Genomic DNA, 17,936 nt, shown 5'->3' with positions numbered 1-17,936 from the left:
AGCACATGTTATTGCTAAGTTGAGTGCTAACAGTATAAGTACTCCGTGCTGTCAGGTTTTCCGTGCGTTTTCATGGTTTTCCTCTCCATGCAATGCAAATGTGGGTTAGTTCCTTCAAAAAATCCTCCACGAAGGCAAATTTCGCCTAGTATTTGATTGATCCAGGAGTTCCCTTGTCTTCTGGATTGGGTTCAATTTGACAAGGCGACAGAGTTGAACATTAGTAGCCGTAAACTCAAGCAATTGGGTTGGCTGTTTAACAACGGTTATAAAATAATTTATAAATGATGGTTTAAAAAATCTTCTTTATAAATGATGGTTTAAAAAATCTTCTTTAAATTAAGATTTATATACATATTATTTTGCTAAATGTAAGTGCTTATATTATTTTCAATTTCGAATTTTTCTTTTTGACTTACATAATTATGCATGATGTATCAAAACTTTACTCGTACCCTAATAAATGTCGCTAGTGAAATCTCTGTTATTTTATTTCTTCAATGTTGGCAGGCATGTATTTACATTTATGTGATTGATCATTGTTTTGAAAGTATATGCATTTATTCTGCAGCTACTGTCAGTTCCTTGGCTAAGTTTGGTGCTCACTGTGAAGAGCTTCTGCCAAATATTTTAGTTCTACTGCAGAGAAGCCTCCTGGATTGTGATGATGAAGTGAGAGACAGAGCAACCTACTATTTAAATATCCTAAATCAGAAAGAAGTAAAAAGGACTTTACTCCCAATTCATCTTGAATGGTACATCTCTTTTCTTTATTGAATTTTTAAATAAAGCTTTGAAATTTATATTCACAATAGTTTAATGGAAGTAGTTATGAAGTGATGTTTTAAAAAAGCTTAATTTTTCAGTCTGAAATCAACTATGCCAGAGATGGTTTCCAAATAGAAAATATGTACAGTATTCTAATTATCAAGGGTTGCCACTCCACAGGGGAAATATAGGAAATTTTAAAATCACATGAAATAACAGAGAATTTTGATTTTTCTTTTTCTTTACAATTTTAAAAAATACAAGGAAATTAGTTTCTTTTCGTCTTTGAAAAATATTGACCAGTCAATGCATAATCTATGCCATAGGTTGTTATTCCAACTATACTAATCTATTTCATTTACTATAACATTATTTAACTATGTTCAGCTGTTTCCCTTTTTTTCTCTCTAAGTCTTTGCAGCAATTAAAACTAGCATAGTTAGACAAATATAGCTCACGCAAGAGCACAGTAATTGTGTTTCCTTTTAATATATTGTGAATAATGCATGGTGCGTAGCGTTTTTAAAAAATGCCTAAAGGTGCTTATTTGCGATGTTCGTTTTTAAAAAGCAATTAAAACTACTTTTTTCATGAGGCAATTTTAAAAAGTGCTTAATTTTCCCTTTTCGAAGAAATTTTTTTTCTTTACCATGTTGCTTTTCGCTGCGTATTATGCAAAGCGTGATTTTCACATTGTTCTAGTCAACGTTTTCACAATTCATTCAACCACAATTCATTTCGGCATGCTGTTTGTCCGTAGCGTATGATAGCACCCATCATCGTGACATATTTGGTGAAATACTTGGGGGTCTGCATGCGCGTCTACTGAGCTGGATTAGTTGAGATGCTTGCACTCTCATGTGCAACTCTGCTGCATTTTCTTGAGATATTCTCGATTTCAGGCTTCATTTTCCACCCTCTGATGAACTGAAAAATCTCTCAATCTTTTTATGGTGGCTAATATAATCAAGAAAAGAGTTTTTGTCAGAAACTAGTTATTTAATCATGATTATGTAAGGTCCTCGAAAATTATTTTGCTAATGTGTTTAGTACTTAAAAATATTTTTGAGGTGCTTAAAAAGCACTTTAAAGATGCTAATTTTTTGTTGGAAGATTTGTGTACGCACCCTGCAATATGTACAGTAAAGTTTCTTTCCCAGATTTGAGTGGAAACCCTGGTAAAGTTTTGAAATTTATATTTGCAATAGTTTATAGGAAGATGATTTGAATATACAGGATTATATTTTGAAAAAGCGTATTTTTTTTGTTTAAAAATGGTTTCCTACTTACGCCATATTGTTTTAAGCTGATGTTACTAAATGCTGCTTGTCCTTTTTCACTAACACATGAAGTACACATCTGTTCAATTTCTATTAAAATGAAATTACTCTTAAATGCAAAAGTATGGTTGAAAGTATTAGATATGGTAAAAGTTAACTGTCGGATCTGCTTTGGGGTTAAAAAAAGTTACATTTTCTTTGTTCTGAGAGGATCTGTAAGACTGTTATTTGTTTAACCCAAAATATGAGGAGAAAGTTCAGAAATTTTAATTTATAATTTTTTTTAAGTCATAATTCTTCATCTGAACAATTGGTTTTGTATAAATTTTCTACTTCAATATTTGCTAGCTCATTATTATTTTGATTTATTTCCTTGTTAATACTCATCGTCCCATTGAGGGTTGCTCTCTTGGGCCCCCAGTTTGTGAACCACTGCCTTAATTCTGCAGTTGTGCGATTGCTGTCATTATTACAAAGAAAATGAAGTTCGGTTTACACTTGTCTGCTATAACCTCTACCACTCCGTGGCGTCCGGGAGAGCAGAGGAAGAATATCTTTCGCTCCTCCTGAAATTTAAACATTCGTTAAAATAATGTCAAGAAAAATTGGTAATTTTAGAAAATAAGTACTTTTTTTTTTCAATTTCAAAGCTATTTTATAAAAAGATATATGTATATATTTTGCTTTTAAATTTAATTAAAGGGCCAATAATGTGATTCGCATCTTCTGAAATTAGATATTCACAAAAATAAAATAAAGTTAAATTAGAAAAAAAGCTTTTTGTTCCAACTTTGAAGCGATTTCTTAAGTACAAAAGTTTATTTTCTTCTAAAACTAAAGTAAGGAAACCGATAACGTGTTAAATTCAGACGTTCATAAAAATGATGTCAAATTAAATTAATAATTAAAAAAAAATTTGAAATAATTTTTAAAATTGAAAACTTTATTTTACACTGAATTTAAATTGAGAGGGTAATAAATTAATAGCAACACAAACATGACTTCAACTTTTTAACATAAATCGTACCATTAATAATTCCCATTTTTAATAATGTTTCTCCACAGTTAATAAGAAAACGTAAAATGGATTTCGAAAGTAAGCAGATGCTTTCATTAAATCATTTAATACTTATATAATTGTGTACTTCTGTACTGTTAGAATTGTTTGTATAATAATTGTTTTTATTATGCTCATATATCAAAGTCATTTGACAGACGAGAACATTAGTTATAGTACATTAGTTCGTGATTTTACTTATTATTGATTGCGTATCGAATTTATTATTAGTTTATATTCATAAATTTAATTTTTTAAAATTCAAAAGCAAGATTGTACTTTTAAACAACTTGGTTTTTGTTCAAATATATAATCTTTTTTTTTGTAAAAAAAAATCCCATTCACCTTAATAAAGAAATTCACATTTGATTTAATAAAAATAACTGTAAATACTGTTTCTTTGTGAATAGTTTAAAATATGTCATCATTTAAAGTAATGGTAATTTTATACAAATTATGCAAATACTTTGAGTATAAAAAGGAGAATCAATTTTATGGCTTAATATAGTATTATTAAGTAATATAGTATAATATAGTATTCTTAATATAGTATTATTAAGAGGAGCAGCTCAAAACAGAAATCGAAAAATTTTGAATGTTAAACATACCTTTAAATGATACATGAGTGATTACTTTCTAAAAATATGTACAAAACTGTACAATGTACAAGAAAGAAAGCTTATGTAAGGAGCATAAATATTTCTTGATTGTGGACAATTCTTTTTATTGAAATATTGAACCTTGATTTATTGAACCTTGAATTTAAATGTGACAAAACGTTATAATAAGGCAAAAGTGAAAACTTATTTTTTTTGACACAGAATTAATATCGCCAATGATTTAATATAGTTAAAACATAATTCTTGTAACAGATTTTATATTACAAGGCAACATTGATAGTCTACAAATCTTTTTGCATTTTATGATTAAAGAAAAATGGCAGAGATTTAAGTTACCTTTTTTTAATAAAATAATTTTAAATATACTCTTTATTCATTTTCTGCAATAAATGAGTACACTATGTGTTTCAAACATTTTCACATGTCTTGAAGGTACAAAAAAATTTTTTACATGTACAAAATTACCTCAAAAATTAAAAACCATTGTAAGTAATTTCAATTTAAAATGACAGCCTTTCCATGTTCAAAAAGTACTAGTACATAAAAACAGGGATTGCAAGCCAAAAATAAAATATTGCAATATTTTCAACAAATATATTACATCAAATCTGTTATTTTTACTAAATTATATACCTAAATAAAATAAAATTATCCAAAACTAATGAATACCAAAATGAGAATCACAAAGTTTCATTCAGATTATAATTTATACATTACAGCAATATTATTTATTTTTTATAATAAGCTATATTTTTTATTACTGCAAATATTTCACATTTTTACAATTGCAAAGTTAATTAGCAAATAAAAATTTACTACATATGATTTATTCGTTCCCTGTAACATTCTCACTCAATGTAGCTTTTTATCTGACCAACTTACAAGAAAAATTTGTTCAAATTTTTTGATTTTAAGTAATTTCTAGTTTGAATGATATCAGGGCCGGATTTAAGCTTGGTGGGGCCCTAAGCTACTGAAAATGATGGGGCCCTTATAAGTTCAATTCCATTTCTATACACCTAAAGTAAACTGTCACTATTTTTTATTGTTGAGTATTAAGATTATATTATTAAAAAATTTGATAATATTACTTTATTGTTAAATATATATTTATTGTGATGAGACTGTTATGCAGAACTTTTCTTTTATTGCACATATTTTTTGAACGAGGATAAAAACTTACGAAAGAAACACATTTTAAGCACAGAGTAAAAATTTGGCGTGCTGGGCCACTATATATTTAACAGAGTTTTTTTTTAGATTCATTTTGAATATATTTTATTTGCAATTTTTAATAATTTTTTCGCGAATTTTTTTCTTAATTGTTTTTTCCTTATGTTACAAAATCTATAAGACTTAGAAATATGAAATATTGATTGTGTGTAGAAAATATGCAAAGGGTTAGAAAGAAAACAAGAAAAGACAATTTGATTATTAGTTTTATTTTTTTTATAACCGCCGTTAAACAACAGACTCAATTTTGAGTTTACAGCCTATCAACCAGGCTATCCCGGTCAAATTTATTAGTTCATTTTATTACAGTCATTGCACAGCCGACCCGATTTCAAGTTTACTGCTACTAATATTCAACTCCGTAGCCTTGTCATTTTGAACCTGACAGACTATGAATTTCAATGAACAAGGTTCGAGTAATAGTCATAGATCACGAGTTCGAAAGACCTCTGAAAGAGGGAGTTCGAACATTTAAAAATAGTTTAAAGACAGAATTTGCATAGTATTAATTTTGAGTGTGTAAGTACCCTCATTATGCAACTGTTATTTTGTATATATGTAACAAATCAAGATTGGATTTGGTGCTTTGTTTCTTTTGATTTTCATGACTGTATGTATTGAATTCGTTACCTCATGTTATGGAGAGGATTGTTTCTCCTTTATGACGTTTAAGTTAAGTTATGATTTTTCTTGCTTAATAAAATTTATGATTAGTTAAAAGATGACTTTTTCATTATGCTTGCTGGGTATTTTCCACAACGCACTAAACTCTGCCAGCAGAACCCAATCCAGAAGACAAGGGAACTGATAGATTAGTACCCAGAGGTATTCATTTGTTACGAGAACTTGGAGGACTTTGTGACCCCGACAAATTTAACATGCACCAGTCACCATTTTATACATGGGTATTCTTCTACCGGCTGGATTCAAACTCCCATTCTCACGAACACAAGTCCAATGCCCTATCAACCAGGCTATCCCGGCCAAATTTATTAGTTCATTTTATTACAGTCATTGCACAGCCGACCCGATTTCGAGTTTACGACTACTAATATTCAACTCCGTAGCCTTGGCATTGTGAACCCAATCCAGAAGACAAGGGAACTGATAGATTAGTACCCAGAGGTATTCAGTTGTTACGAGAACTTGGAGGACTTTGTGACCCCGACTAATTTAACATGCACCAGTCACCATTTTATACATGGGTATTCTTCTACCGGCAGGATTCAAACTCCCATTCATAAAGTATCAGCTCAGCTCTTGATGGTGTATAGTGGTTAGGATGTGAAAGGGCAACTGTCCCGGGCATCCAGCCAAAACGAGCATTCAACATATCAATGGAACACACTAAAGCTTTATATCAATTAGTAATTAGTTTTAGATAATTACAATTGTAGAATAATTATCTTATTATAGAATGGAATGCTTTAAAAGACAAATATCTGTTAATGTTTAACATTTAATCAATGAAGAAACGGAACCAATATTGAAATCTAACGAATTTATTATTTTTAATTACTGATAAAGTTTGTGACAGAAAAAAAAAATTAAAGCCTGGTAGATTTCAGAATATTTTAAACACCTTCTAGTTATACTATTCAATCAAATAGGTTTCGATGTCTTTCATCCCGGTCTTATTAGTGATTCAGCATATTTCCATGTCATTTTTGTTTCGTTCTTACTTAGTATTAATTTGTTTGCGACAGTTAATTTGTATACCTCTTTTACTACATTTTCGAGGAGTTTAAAAATATGATATTGAGGTATTTAACTGAAACGAAATCTGCCTTTTTTGTATGCCTCTTTTATTACGTCATCATCACACCCACACGCAACTCTCTACTCTAAATAATGCTATATAGAACGAGGTAGCAAAATAAACGTGTATAGTTATTTCAATTCTTATTCAAAAGTATTAGTTAATTTTTTTTTTTGGGGTCCCGCAGTGGACTGATCGTTCAGACACGGTTCCCAGCAGATCACCGAAGTCAAGCATCACTGGTTGCGGTCAGTGTGTGGGTGGGTGACCACTTGGATCAGTCTGCGTTGGAACCGAGGGTGTGCGGTATTGGTCCTCGTTAAACTGTTCTACCCTAAAGTGCTCGACTTCGCGTGCAGGTCGTCGGGCAACCGAAGCGGGGGTGCCATCCCCTCTGCAGAGGATCAAAATTGTGATGGCATGTCTTCGGCTCATCCTCAGGGATGTTTCCCAGACCGTCGCCAATAGCCCATTGTGCAGCTCTAGTGCGACGTAAATAAACTACAACAACAACAAAAAAATTTTTCTTTGTTTTTTTTTTTTTTTTTTTTTATCTGACAATTTCTGTCCCTTTTTAGATATTTTAAAGTGCTATTTAAAACTGTTGCATATCACATGAAAGCATTAAATATATCATTTGTGCAATTTTAAAGTAAAATAAAAGGGAATTCTGATCCTTAGAAACAGATATTAAATAATCTGATGATCGAATGATGGGGCAAAAAAAAAACTTTTTTACCTTTTAAACTAAAAAATTATTTATTTATAAATAATTTATTAATACTCAAATTATTTATTAATTCAATAATTTATTAATACAAAAATTGCCAAAAGTTATGGATGTGCTAGAACTAAAACCTCGGCAATCGTACGAGAAATTGCGTCTAAAAAACACTGAATGTGACAGAGCCCTTTTACCGTTTCTGTGGACTGTATTAATTACAGTGATCCAAACTGCATCCCATTGTTATAAATTATTTCAATTTACACCCAATGGATTCTTCCAAGGCTAAAGTTGACTGTGTGTTACTATCACTGCCAGTTTTAGTAGGGGATTCAACTGGTGTGAATTATTGGTAATCTAGTTTTAACTAGCCTGAAATCACTTCACTTATCACTTGACAATGCTCCTCAAATGGTGGGGCAGAAGTCAGGTGTTTTTACATAAAGCATATAAGAATGTAGCGTTGCTGTTGTCACTTGCTGCAGAAAGAGGACCTTGCCTTTTAAGATTGGTGAATACTCATTGATCCTCAACTTTTCTGAGGGCAAGAAAAAAGTTCTAAAAGAAAAGAGCCACTCAGAGAATTTCAAAAGCTTCATGATACGGAGATAAAGAAAATCCTCAAGCATGTTTCCACAAGATGGTTATCTGTAGATAACCATCTATTACATGTGCCTTGCTTCTGTAATAGAACAATGGCAATCATTGATGACTTTTTTTTTTAAAGAGGATTGCTCAATGAAAAGCAGTTCCTCATCTTTGTATAAGATTCCAAAAAAGTGATAATGTTAAAAATAGTGATTCTTCAAGCTGCATCTCTTCTGAATATGGTTCTAAGAAAAGAAAGGAGGCCTTTGGAAAAGTTACATCATCAATTTTTATTCAAGAGGAGAGACTTATTCATTTCTTTTGTAATGATTTAAACAAGACCTTTTGTTTATTTCTATCTAAAGTTGTTTCTTTGTTTGATAATGTTAATACATTTTCATGTTCCTAGAGTGATTTTTCTCCCATAATTTGAGATTCTAAGTAGGTAAATTGTTGCAAGTCTGATATTGTACGTTTTTATGTCTGATTTTGTATGTTAAAAAATCATCTGCACTAAGTAATTAACATATTTGGTGTCACCCCTTTAAACCATTAAGATTCAGTTTTATTGCCTGATGGTATGATCACCAAATTAAAAATAATGTATGGTGTATTATTTTTTGTGCCTTGTACTTACCAAGTTTTAATTATGTAAAATACATGAATTAAGTTCGAAGAGAAAATTAACTATGTCTTATTATTCGTGGAATTACACAATTAGTAATTGATATTATTTATTTGTAGGTAATATTACTACAACAAAGAAAAGTTCAGTTTAAATAACTTCTTTTCTGCAAGAAATCTTATTAGTAATTCTAAATATTGAACTTTTTATGGACAGTTAAAAATTTATAGTAATTTCACTTTGCTTAACATAAATAATGTGATAATAAAAGTTTTTCAGTGATTAATTTTTTCAATATTTAAAATATTATTTGGACACTAATTTTTTCTTTTATTTATTATTAATTTGTATGTATATTTATTTGTAAGTGTTGTTTAATGGCTATTTTAATAAATTTATTAGTTCTATGTTATTTGTAAAATAATTTTCTTACTTGATATTTTTATGCAAAATCAAGCTAGAAATGAGTTATTATTTTTGCTTTTATCGGAATTTTAAGTTAAGATAATATTCCGCAAGAGATTCTAAATAGTAATGAACTACCATGGACATATTCTAGGGAAATTTATCTATAGTGGTTTACATTAGCTGAAATTCCATCTATATTTAGGGTTTAAAGTTCATGCCCTTTCAGAAAAAATCTAATGCAGTGAAGCATCTTGGGAAGGACCATTCTCTGTTTTACACAGTTAAATGGTCCTTGTGGCAGAATTTTTTCGAGCTGTCTGCGACAAAACTGTCACTTGGCACTAAAATCTTTTTGCAAGATACTTTTAATAATAACAAACATTTTAAATTAGTAACATATATGTTTGTTATTATTAAAAGTACCTTACAAAAAGATATTAGTATATAACACAGTGCTTTTGTTATTTTAAATTAGAAACATATATAACAAAAGCACTGTGTTTACAAATATATAATTTTTATTTATTGAATATGTAAAAAATTTTTATTCTAATATTATTGGTGTTATTCTCGCATTTTGGTGGGGGGACACTAAATAACGATTTTTGTAAATAATAATCATAATAAAAAATATAATTAAAATTCATGAAATCTGTAGAAGTAATCGCCAAAAAAACATCGCTTATGAAATCACACGAATTAGATGCCTAAAAAAGGAGATTACTCAAATGTGTGTTTCGTTTTGAGATTAGGTTGTTGTAAATAATATCATATAAAAAATATCGGATTTAAAAACTATGGAGAAATCAATAGCAATAACTGACAAAAAAATCAATAGAATCATTGCCTTAAATGTTAATATCCAAAGGCATGATACGAATTTGCCATATTATTAGAAATATATCAGGATATTTAAAAACCATGTGAAAATAAGTATCAATAATTGCCGAAAATACAATCGAAATATTACATGGATTTATTTACGCTACAATTGTTGTAAATTGATTTGAAATGATTATCTTAATGCATGATTTAAAACTTTAAGTATAAATTTTTGTAGAGAAGAAAACTTTTTACTTTTCAGAAGAAAAATCTTTCTGCTAGAATTCTGTAACATTCTGCGACAAGATCGACGTGTCTCTGCAATTCTGCCACTGGGAAAGTGTTCATTGGTCATTTTGAAGGGTTACCTCCATTGACTTCAAAATGTTAACAGGATTTTCCACCTTTTAATTTTAGCCATATTCATTTTCTTGATGTGGAAATGTCACTGGTTTTGGCATCATAATCAATGAATAACATTTAGCGTTTATAAAAATAATCCCTACTGATATTATTATGAATAAAAACAAATTTACCTGTTATGATGATAGAGCTATTTAAATAAAAGAATAATTATTTTTTTTTTTTAAATTTGCCTTTAATTTTATCAGATACAAATTAATTAGCATTAAAAGATGAGAAGAGGTTTGATTTTTTGAGATGCTTAGTTTTTTCTAAAGAGACTGAATCATGTTTTACATTCAAAGTTTCATCATTTATTATAAAATTATTTTAAGTGTCAAGCATTTTTTCAAGCAAGTTTGAGTAATATTTGACACTTTTAGTCAATAAATTCTACTAACACAAATACTTCACTTTACTATTATAGTTAATTTTAATAGTCTCAAATATAAAGTGTAGAACCTGTGCCAATATCTTCAAAAAGTTGAAAAAGGTTTTTATTATGCTCTTCAGAAAATCTGTGATGTTACTTTTTTAGTTACAACTTTTATATTCATTTTAAGTATAATATCTATATGATCACAGAGAAATACAAAATAATCTCAGTTGCAAATTAATTCTTTTCTTTTTTAGATAAGCTTTTTTGCACTGTGGGTTTATTCTTTTGAAACTTTTCTATGGTATTTGTATGATAGCAATAAATATTTTAAAATAGTTATTTAAATATATAGTGCCTATGTTGCCTGAACTGTAACTAGGAAAAAAAATTGTAAGACTAATTCTGTTTTTCTTATAACACTTTACGTAAAAAGTTATTTTCCATCTAAAGAATATAGTTTGTTGTGATGAATGCAATACAAAGAAGAAAGTTCACCTAATTTCATCATATATATATATATATATATATATATATATATATATATATATATATATATATATTATGTTTATCACAGATATTTTAGTAACAATGAATTATCTTAAATGAAAAGTATATTTTTCTTTAACTATTCACATCATTTATTACAAAGAGTAATATCTTTATGATGATAAAAATTTTTGTCTCCTGGTTTTACATTTTTGAGATTAACTAAAAAGAAATAAATTACTAATTTATTTTTTTACTGTTCATTGGTTTTATCCCTTTGTAGCTTGGTGAAATTTTTTTGTTTCAAGGCCATCACCAAGGATCTTTTCTAGTAAATGCTTCTCTGACTGTCAACATATATTAGTGCCAGGAAAAAAGCAGTTATTAGAGAATCTTCTTTAAAAGAAAGCTTTTTCTTTAGTAAATGAACTCAGTTCTTAACTGTGTTTTCTTTGCACATGATTTTGCATCTAAAATTCCTCCACCCTTTGATTTGTCATTTATATGCTTTTTCTTGTTTCATCATTCACTTGTTGTTATCCTGATGAAGTTGGTCTAATTTTAGGTATTCAAAACCTATCTTCCTATCTAGCTTTTTATTTTCTAATAACAAACAATTATTGCTCTTCATAGCTTAGATTTATTATTTTCATAGTAAGATAAAAATTTACTGTTTTGGGTAAAAACAAAAGTTTTTTTGAAATTTTAAAAATTCATTTTTAAAGATAATTTTTTTATGTTAATAAGATGAATATTCACACTAAATAGTTTGATGTATATTGTCAATAAATACAATAAACTTTTGTCCCATGTATAAGAAATTATATATTTTAACTGTTATGTAATTTTAAGCAACTCTATCTTTAATTTGAGATTAAAATATCTTTCATTTAACAAATTCTTTAGTTAGATATGCGTAAAAGTTGTGTACGAATTAAATTAATGCAGATGGTAATGATTTAAAACGAACAAGATTCTTAAAATTTATTGCTTTCAATTCTGTTAAATAGTCCTCTGATTATTTAGTAATTGAAAATTTTCCTTAATCTTTTTTTCCCCTTGAAAATATTAAGTGCTTTTTCATGGGAGCAAACTTTTGCAAGAATATATATCAATTTCTTATAGGTTTTGCTTACAATATGACAAATTAATAATTTATCAGTCTAGTTTAAATTTTATAGGAAAGATTTCTTTAGATATATTTCAGGGGTCTGTCCCGGCCGAATTTACTACCGTTTAGCGGTACATTCACAAATTTAATTTTACGCAAAATGGTAGTTTCACAATATATTTTTTCTTAAAATTTTATTTTTGTATCCCTTAAGAAACCAGAAATCTATATTTTTACCATGTTTTTGTGTTGACTTTTTAATATAATTTTTTATTTTTCACAAATTATGTCAAAATGTTCACAAAATAGGTACCTTTTAGAAAAACCCAGACAGACCCCTGTATTTATAATTTTTTTCGATATTTAAGAAAATACCAAGCTATCTTTTAGAGAAAAAAATAGCTTAGTTTATGATTGTATTAAATATTTTTACGATTTGTTTTTTTTATAAATATTGATGTATTTATTTTATTAGAAAGATTTTGAAAAGCTTGTATTTAATTTTATCCTTAGTGCCAATTTTATTTTCAATTCCTTAGTGATATTCTAATTTTTGGAGAAATATGTGCTCATACGTTATATAGTTCAGATAGCATTTGAGTTGCGAAATGATAACATTTTAAAAATCTATTCTTTATTAAATTCAAAAAAGATTTTTTTTTCATTATTATTTATTAAAAAAATGCAGTGTTTTTATTGTTTTACTTTTCTTTAATATTTCCTGTTTTTTCATGTGTAGGTGCTGCCATAGTTCTTCTGTACAAGCTCCTAGGTATACTTGTTTACCTTCACTAGCTGCTGCTCCTGTTTCAAATCCATACTTGTTGAGTGGAATGTTGCGAATTTCTGATTTATCATAATCATTTGTTATCAGAGTATTCCCTTCAAACTTAAAGAATTCTAGTTCTACGTGTGTGTTAGGTGCAGCATCAATGAATCAATGGAGAGAGGTTCGTTTTATATGAGATATTAATTTTTCACTTATATTTTATTTCATTTCAGCTATAACATTTTTGAAATTATTTCTACCATATATTCATTATTTTTTCAAATTTGCTTCTTTCAAAGTTTAAGTTTTTTTTAAACTGACCTAAGGAATAAATTGTAATAGATTTCAACTAGCTTACCATTTTTATTTAAAAAAAAAATAAATGAATAAAAAACTTGACGAAGTTAATTCTATTGTTCAAATTTTTCTCCCCTAAATTATAAATGCATACCTGCCAATATTAGAGAAATAAAATTACAGAGATTTTACTGGCAACATTTCTTAGGCCACTTATAAAGTTTGATACATTGTGCATTATCATGTAAGTCAAAAAGAGAAATTCAAAATTGGAAATAATATAAGCGCTTACATTTAGCAAAGTAAAAAATATGTATATAAATCTTAACCTCAAGATTTTTTTAAACCATTATTTATATTTACTTAAAACTATTAACACTGAACAAGCTGCGGTGCTAGCAATAGTGTTATCTGTTGAGGATTAAGAGAAGTATTTTTTTCATCAGCGGATATTTCATCGTCAATTTTTTAAAAAAAAATTTCTTCAACAAATACAGAGAAATTTCAGAATATACAGGTAAACAGGAGGGAGTTGTAAAATATAGGAGTCTTCATTAAAAAAATGACTTGGCAAGCATGTAAATGTTTAATAGAGATGTAACCTTTAAGATATTTTGAGTTGCTTCTTGTTTGTTATAGAAAATATGTGTCAATTGATTTAATTTTAGTTTTCAGGTCCTAAATTTTTTTAAATGTGTGTAAATATTTTGAAATTCAGATTACCAAATTTTGATATGCAAGAAAATATGTTTTCTTCTCTAATAGTCAAAAACTATTTTAATTTTTTTTCCCTTTAAATTGTGTTTTGTGAAAAATAAGATAAAATTTTTGATAAAGTTTATTTTTAAATTTTGATCATTATCCTGGCTGTTAAGAGGGGAGGGGAAATTCAGTTGTTTAGAGCGGAGGTTTAAGAGTATTGAGTGTTAAATATAAAGTTTAAAAAAATTTTGTCTATAATCTGACTTTAATTTAAATTTGAAAAAAAGTCAACAGAAAACTGAGGGATAAAATAAAAAAATTAAAATACTTTTGAAGCAGCATGATGGACTTTTTAAGATCGAAAATTGTTTTTTTAACCAAACAAAGAGTAATAAAAGGTTAACTTTGTATCACATATCTACACATATATTTAATATATACTTTTTATTGTTTTTTCTAAACTTTATTATATTCTATATAGCAAGAAACAAATGCTTTTAAAATTATAAATTACGTTTCATGAAATATACTAATTGCTATCTAATGAAGTATAAAATTACACAACCATGTTACCCACTTACTGCAAGGAATAGCACGGAAGGAATTATATATTTTATTAATCATAATATAATTTAAAAAGTGCTTCACTAAATTAATCTGGTAATAATAATAGTATGCTGTAAAATTAAGAAATCTGTAAAAAGCAAAAATTTATCTGTTTAAGTGGGACAAATAAATTAAGGTTTTACATCAATTGATTATAATTTGAATAGCACTGGAAAACAATTATTTATTTTTGCTTTCCAATGAATAGGATTTTTTAACAATATAATTTCTACGATGCTGATTTCAAATCTGCAAGCAATTTCTTACTCCAAGCTACAGTTTTTTCATGTAATATTTTTAAGTGTATTTTTTGTCAAAATGTAGAAGTTTAAAAAATGTTACCTATAATAGAGGATCGCATAAGTGTTATGACAATTTTCTAGGGGAATAAAGACACATCATCTGTATTAAATTTGCTTAGCGACTTATGCCTGGATTTTTTTGACATACTCTGCGGTTCACTATTATGAACTGCTCTTTACTGTGCTTCTGAACAGGTCATGATAGCCACATATGACAATATTTCCATGCATGTTTGCAAGTTTCATTCAGATAATAAGTCCAACTCCCCTAGAAGTTTGTCGCAACATTTATGTGAACCTTTGTTATACATGACATTTTAAAAACTTGTACATTTCAACAAAAATATACTGAAAATATTATTTCAAAAAGAATCTGTAGATTGAAGAACAAAACTAATTTCTGGTTTGAAATTTCCACCCCTGAGTTAGGCAAGATCAAGTTTTTGTATAAGCGTAAAAAAGAATTTGTTCCCCAATGTAATCTTTATTTAATATTGTTAAAATTTATAAACAAGTCTGTCTTAAACTATGTTTATATTTCTATAATGTATTGTTTCTAGATCATTAAATGCACAATATTTTTGAATTAAAAGCATTTGAACTTTGAATATTTTGCCTTCTGCAAAAAATATAGATTGTAGCAGGTTCATAAAAAAAAGTTTTGATGAAAATTTAAAATATTAAGTGAAAAAACAATTTTTTTTAATGAAAATTAATTGATTTAGAAAAATTTTATTTTTATTAACTCTTTACATAACCATTAAAAGCAAAATTATTATAATCATTTTAAATATTTAATATCGTTTAATGATTCGAATTGATGTTTTTTAATTGAAGTAATTTAACTTACAGTTTAAATTGAAAATTTTAATAATTTGATTTAAATCATCTGCTCTATTTGCAAAGCTTTATTATTTTATATCATAGGCCAAACTGGATTAAAACCTTCAGGTAGTAAGTCTTTATGTATAGATTCTTCAAGAGACAAAGTTGTGAATACTGAGTGAAACTATCAAAATCTTAGGGTGGAACCAGAGATTTAAGAGATAAAAGAAATTAAACATAAAATATTGAATTGAACTGGTTGAGTAGCCGGCTTTGGATTTTTACTGTACTATATTTATTTTTTAAATGTTAGCAATTATTTTTTGCATTATTTCCATTTTTTTTATTTATACTTATTATACATATATTTTTATGGATAGTAATTCTTAAATATGTCAGTGTATTGTTAATAACACAATACAATAAAAATTAACTACATAAAAGAAATAAACCTTTTATGACAGAGTTTACAGGATGTGGATGAAGGCAGATTTGCTTTTTATTATCTCTGCTATTTATACATTCTCTCTTGTTGCGTAATCTATTTATATATCTGTTATTATGTCAACTTTTTGAACAAATAAATTACACATCCATTATTTTTTTAGGGATTCTTTGTTTTTGGTTCGGCAATCGGCCTAATCTGATTTAAATTTTAATCTCACAGACAAAGTCGTAATTTATAAGTTGAATTTTCAGAATCAATGTTAACTTCTTATTGTGACAGGACAGAAAAACATTCCTTTTCCTAAAAGCATTCATCTTCATTCTAAAAAAAACTTTTTGAACAAATCTACATAAAACTGTGTTTTAAAAAATTGTGTCTTATTTGAAATCATGTAAATCAAAAAAGGAGAAAACTTGATGATGTTCCTTAATAATTTACTGGATTTCTAATTTAGCATTTTTTACAGTTTTTAAAATTGCTAATTTGTGATTTAGATTTCATTACCATTAGGTGTATCCTATAAGATTTTTCTATTATTCTTACATGTTTCTGGAGTGTTGTCAGTTAAATTCTGGAGTGTTGTTAAGGAACTGTCTATTTCTCCCCTTAGAGTATCTATGTGTTAGGTTTTACTTTTCATCCATTTTTGTTTCTCTATTTTTGTTTTTGATATTTTATGACAAATTGCTTTATAATTTCATATGAAACGTTAAGAACAAAACGGTTTTTGTCAGCTGCTATGTTTATTTGATATCTTTTTTAGCTAACTAAATTTCGATTCCTGAGAGGGGCAGTATCATTTGCAAGTTTTGCCTGATGTTGAATCACCCCTGGTTTCGTTAAAAATCATTTAATTTTATAAAGAGATAAAAGTGAAAGATTCTTTATATATTATAAGCGTACAATTAATTTAATATTATAAGCGTACAATTAATATAAATAAGCGTACAATTACTAAAAGCAGACAATTATGCTATAAAGCAGATTGCAGCATTTTCTTTTTACAAGTGATACATTTCAGATTCTCCTACAGTTTTAGTTTTTTTTCTTTATTCATCATGAAATTCATTCTCAATAAATTAATACCTATTCATAAATTTTAAGGTGAAGTTTTTTTTTTAAAAAATTCAGTTGATTCTATTATATCCTACCTTGTATGGGATTGTAATATTTATGTTATATAGTTTTTTTTAACTATCATTTCCATTCGGTAAATTTTAAGCATTGTTTTTATTTAATTTAATTAATAAATTTTCCTTACATTTTATCATTTTATTTTTTACTTTTAATTAGGTATAAAATATATTGCATTTTTTAATGACTAATTTTGTTTTATATTAGTTAATTTGGTGATTTTAGTCTTTTATAATAAATCTTCAGTTTATTATATTAAATCTTTAGTTTATTATAAATTGGTTTTATTTAGTTTAATATAATTTAGCTTAACTTCAATTAAATGATCTTTAATTGACTTATATTTGTGTAAGTTTTATCATATTAAATAAGTTTTTTGTTTTTTTTATTAATTTCACAATTTTGCCATCATAATTTATATTTTTCTATCTATTTATCACTCTTATTAATGATATTTTTTTAATAGAAAATCTTTTCTCATGTTGCAATTTTATAGTAATTTTTTCCTTCTCTTCTGTGGATTAAATTTAATTAAATATGGATTTTTCACGCATTTCTTAAATTTTTTTTCGGGATAATGTAATATTTAGA

General features: G+C 27.4%; 1 protein-coding gene across 1 annotated transcript; it reads left to right on the top strand.

Annotated features, from left to right (window-relative positions):
* The first annotated feature begins 370 nt into the window (after positions 1-370).
* LOC147816839 (uncharacterized) lies at positions 371-13,304 on the top strand. Its single transcript, XM_087151753.1, has 2 exons — positions 371-755; positions 13,002-13,304. The coding sequence occupies exons 1-2, from the start codon at positions 430-432 to the stop codon at positions 13,120-13,122; spliced, it is 447 nt and encodes a 148-aa protein (XP_087007879.1). The 5' UTR covers positions 371-429; the 3' UTR covers positions 13,123-13,304.
* The last annotated feature ends 4,632 nt before the right edge of the window (positions 13,305-17,936 follow it).

This window comes from Parasteatoda tepidariorum, chromosome 1 (assembly GCF_982258835.1).
Source record: "Parasteatoda tepidariorum strain Cologne lab strain chromosome 1, Ptep-v5.0, whole genome shotgun sequence".
In the NCBI taxonomy this organism is placed as follows: Eukaryota; Metazoa; Arthropoda; class Arachnida; order Araneae; family Theridiidae; genus Parasteatoda; species Parasteatoda tepidariorum.
The sequence above is the reverse complement of the archived record's forward strand: the minus strand, read 5'-3'. Positions and strand labels throughout refer to the sequence as shown.

What these genes read in the sequence shown, in the direction of transcription:
- LOC147816839 (XM_087151753.1), top strand. Translation starts at nt 430, where the DNA reads ATGATGTATCAAAACTTTACTCGTACCCTAATAAATGTCGCTAGTGAA. An exon ending in CTCCCAATTCATCTTGAATG is followed by an intron (nt 756 to 13,001) that starts GTACATCTCTTT and finishes TTTCATGTGTAG; the next exon opens with GTGCTGCCATAGTTCTTCTG.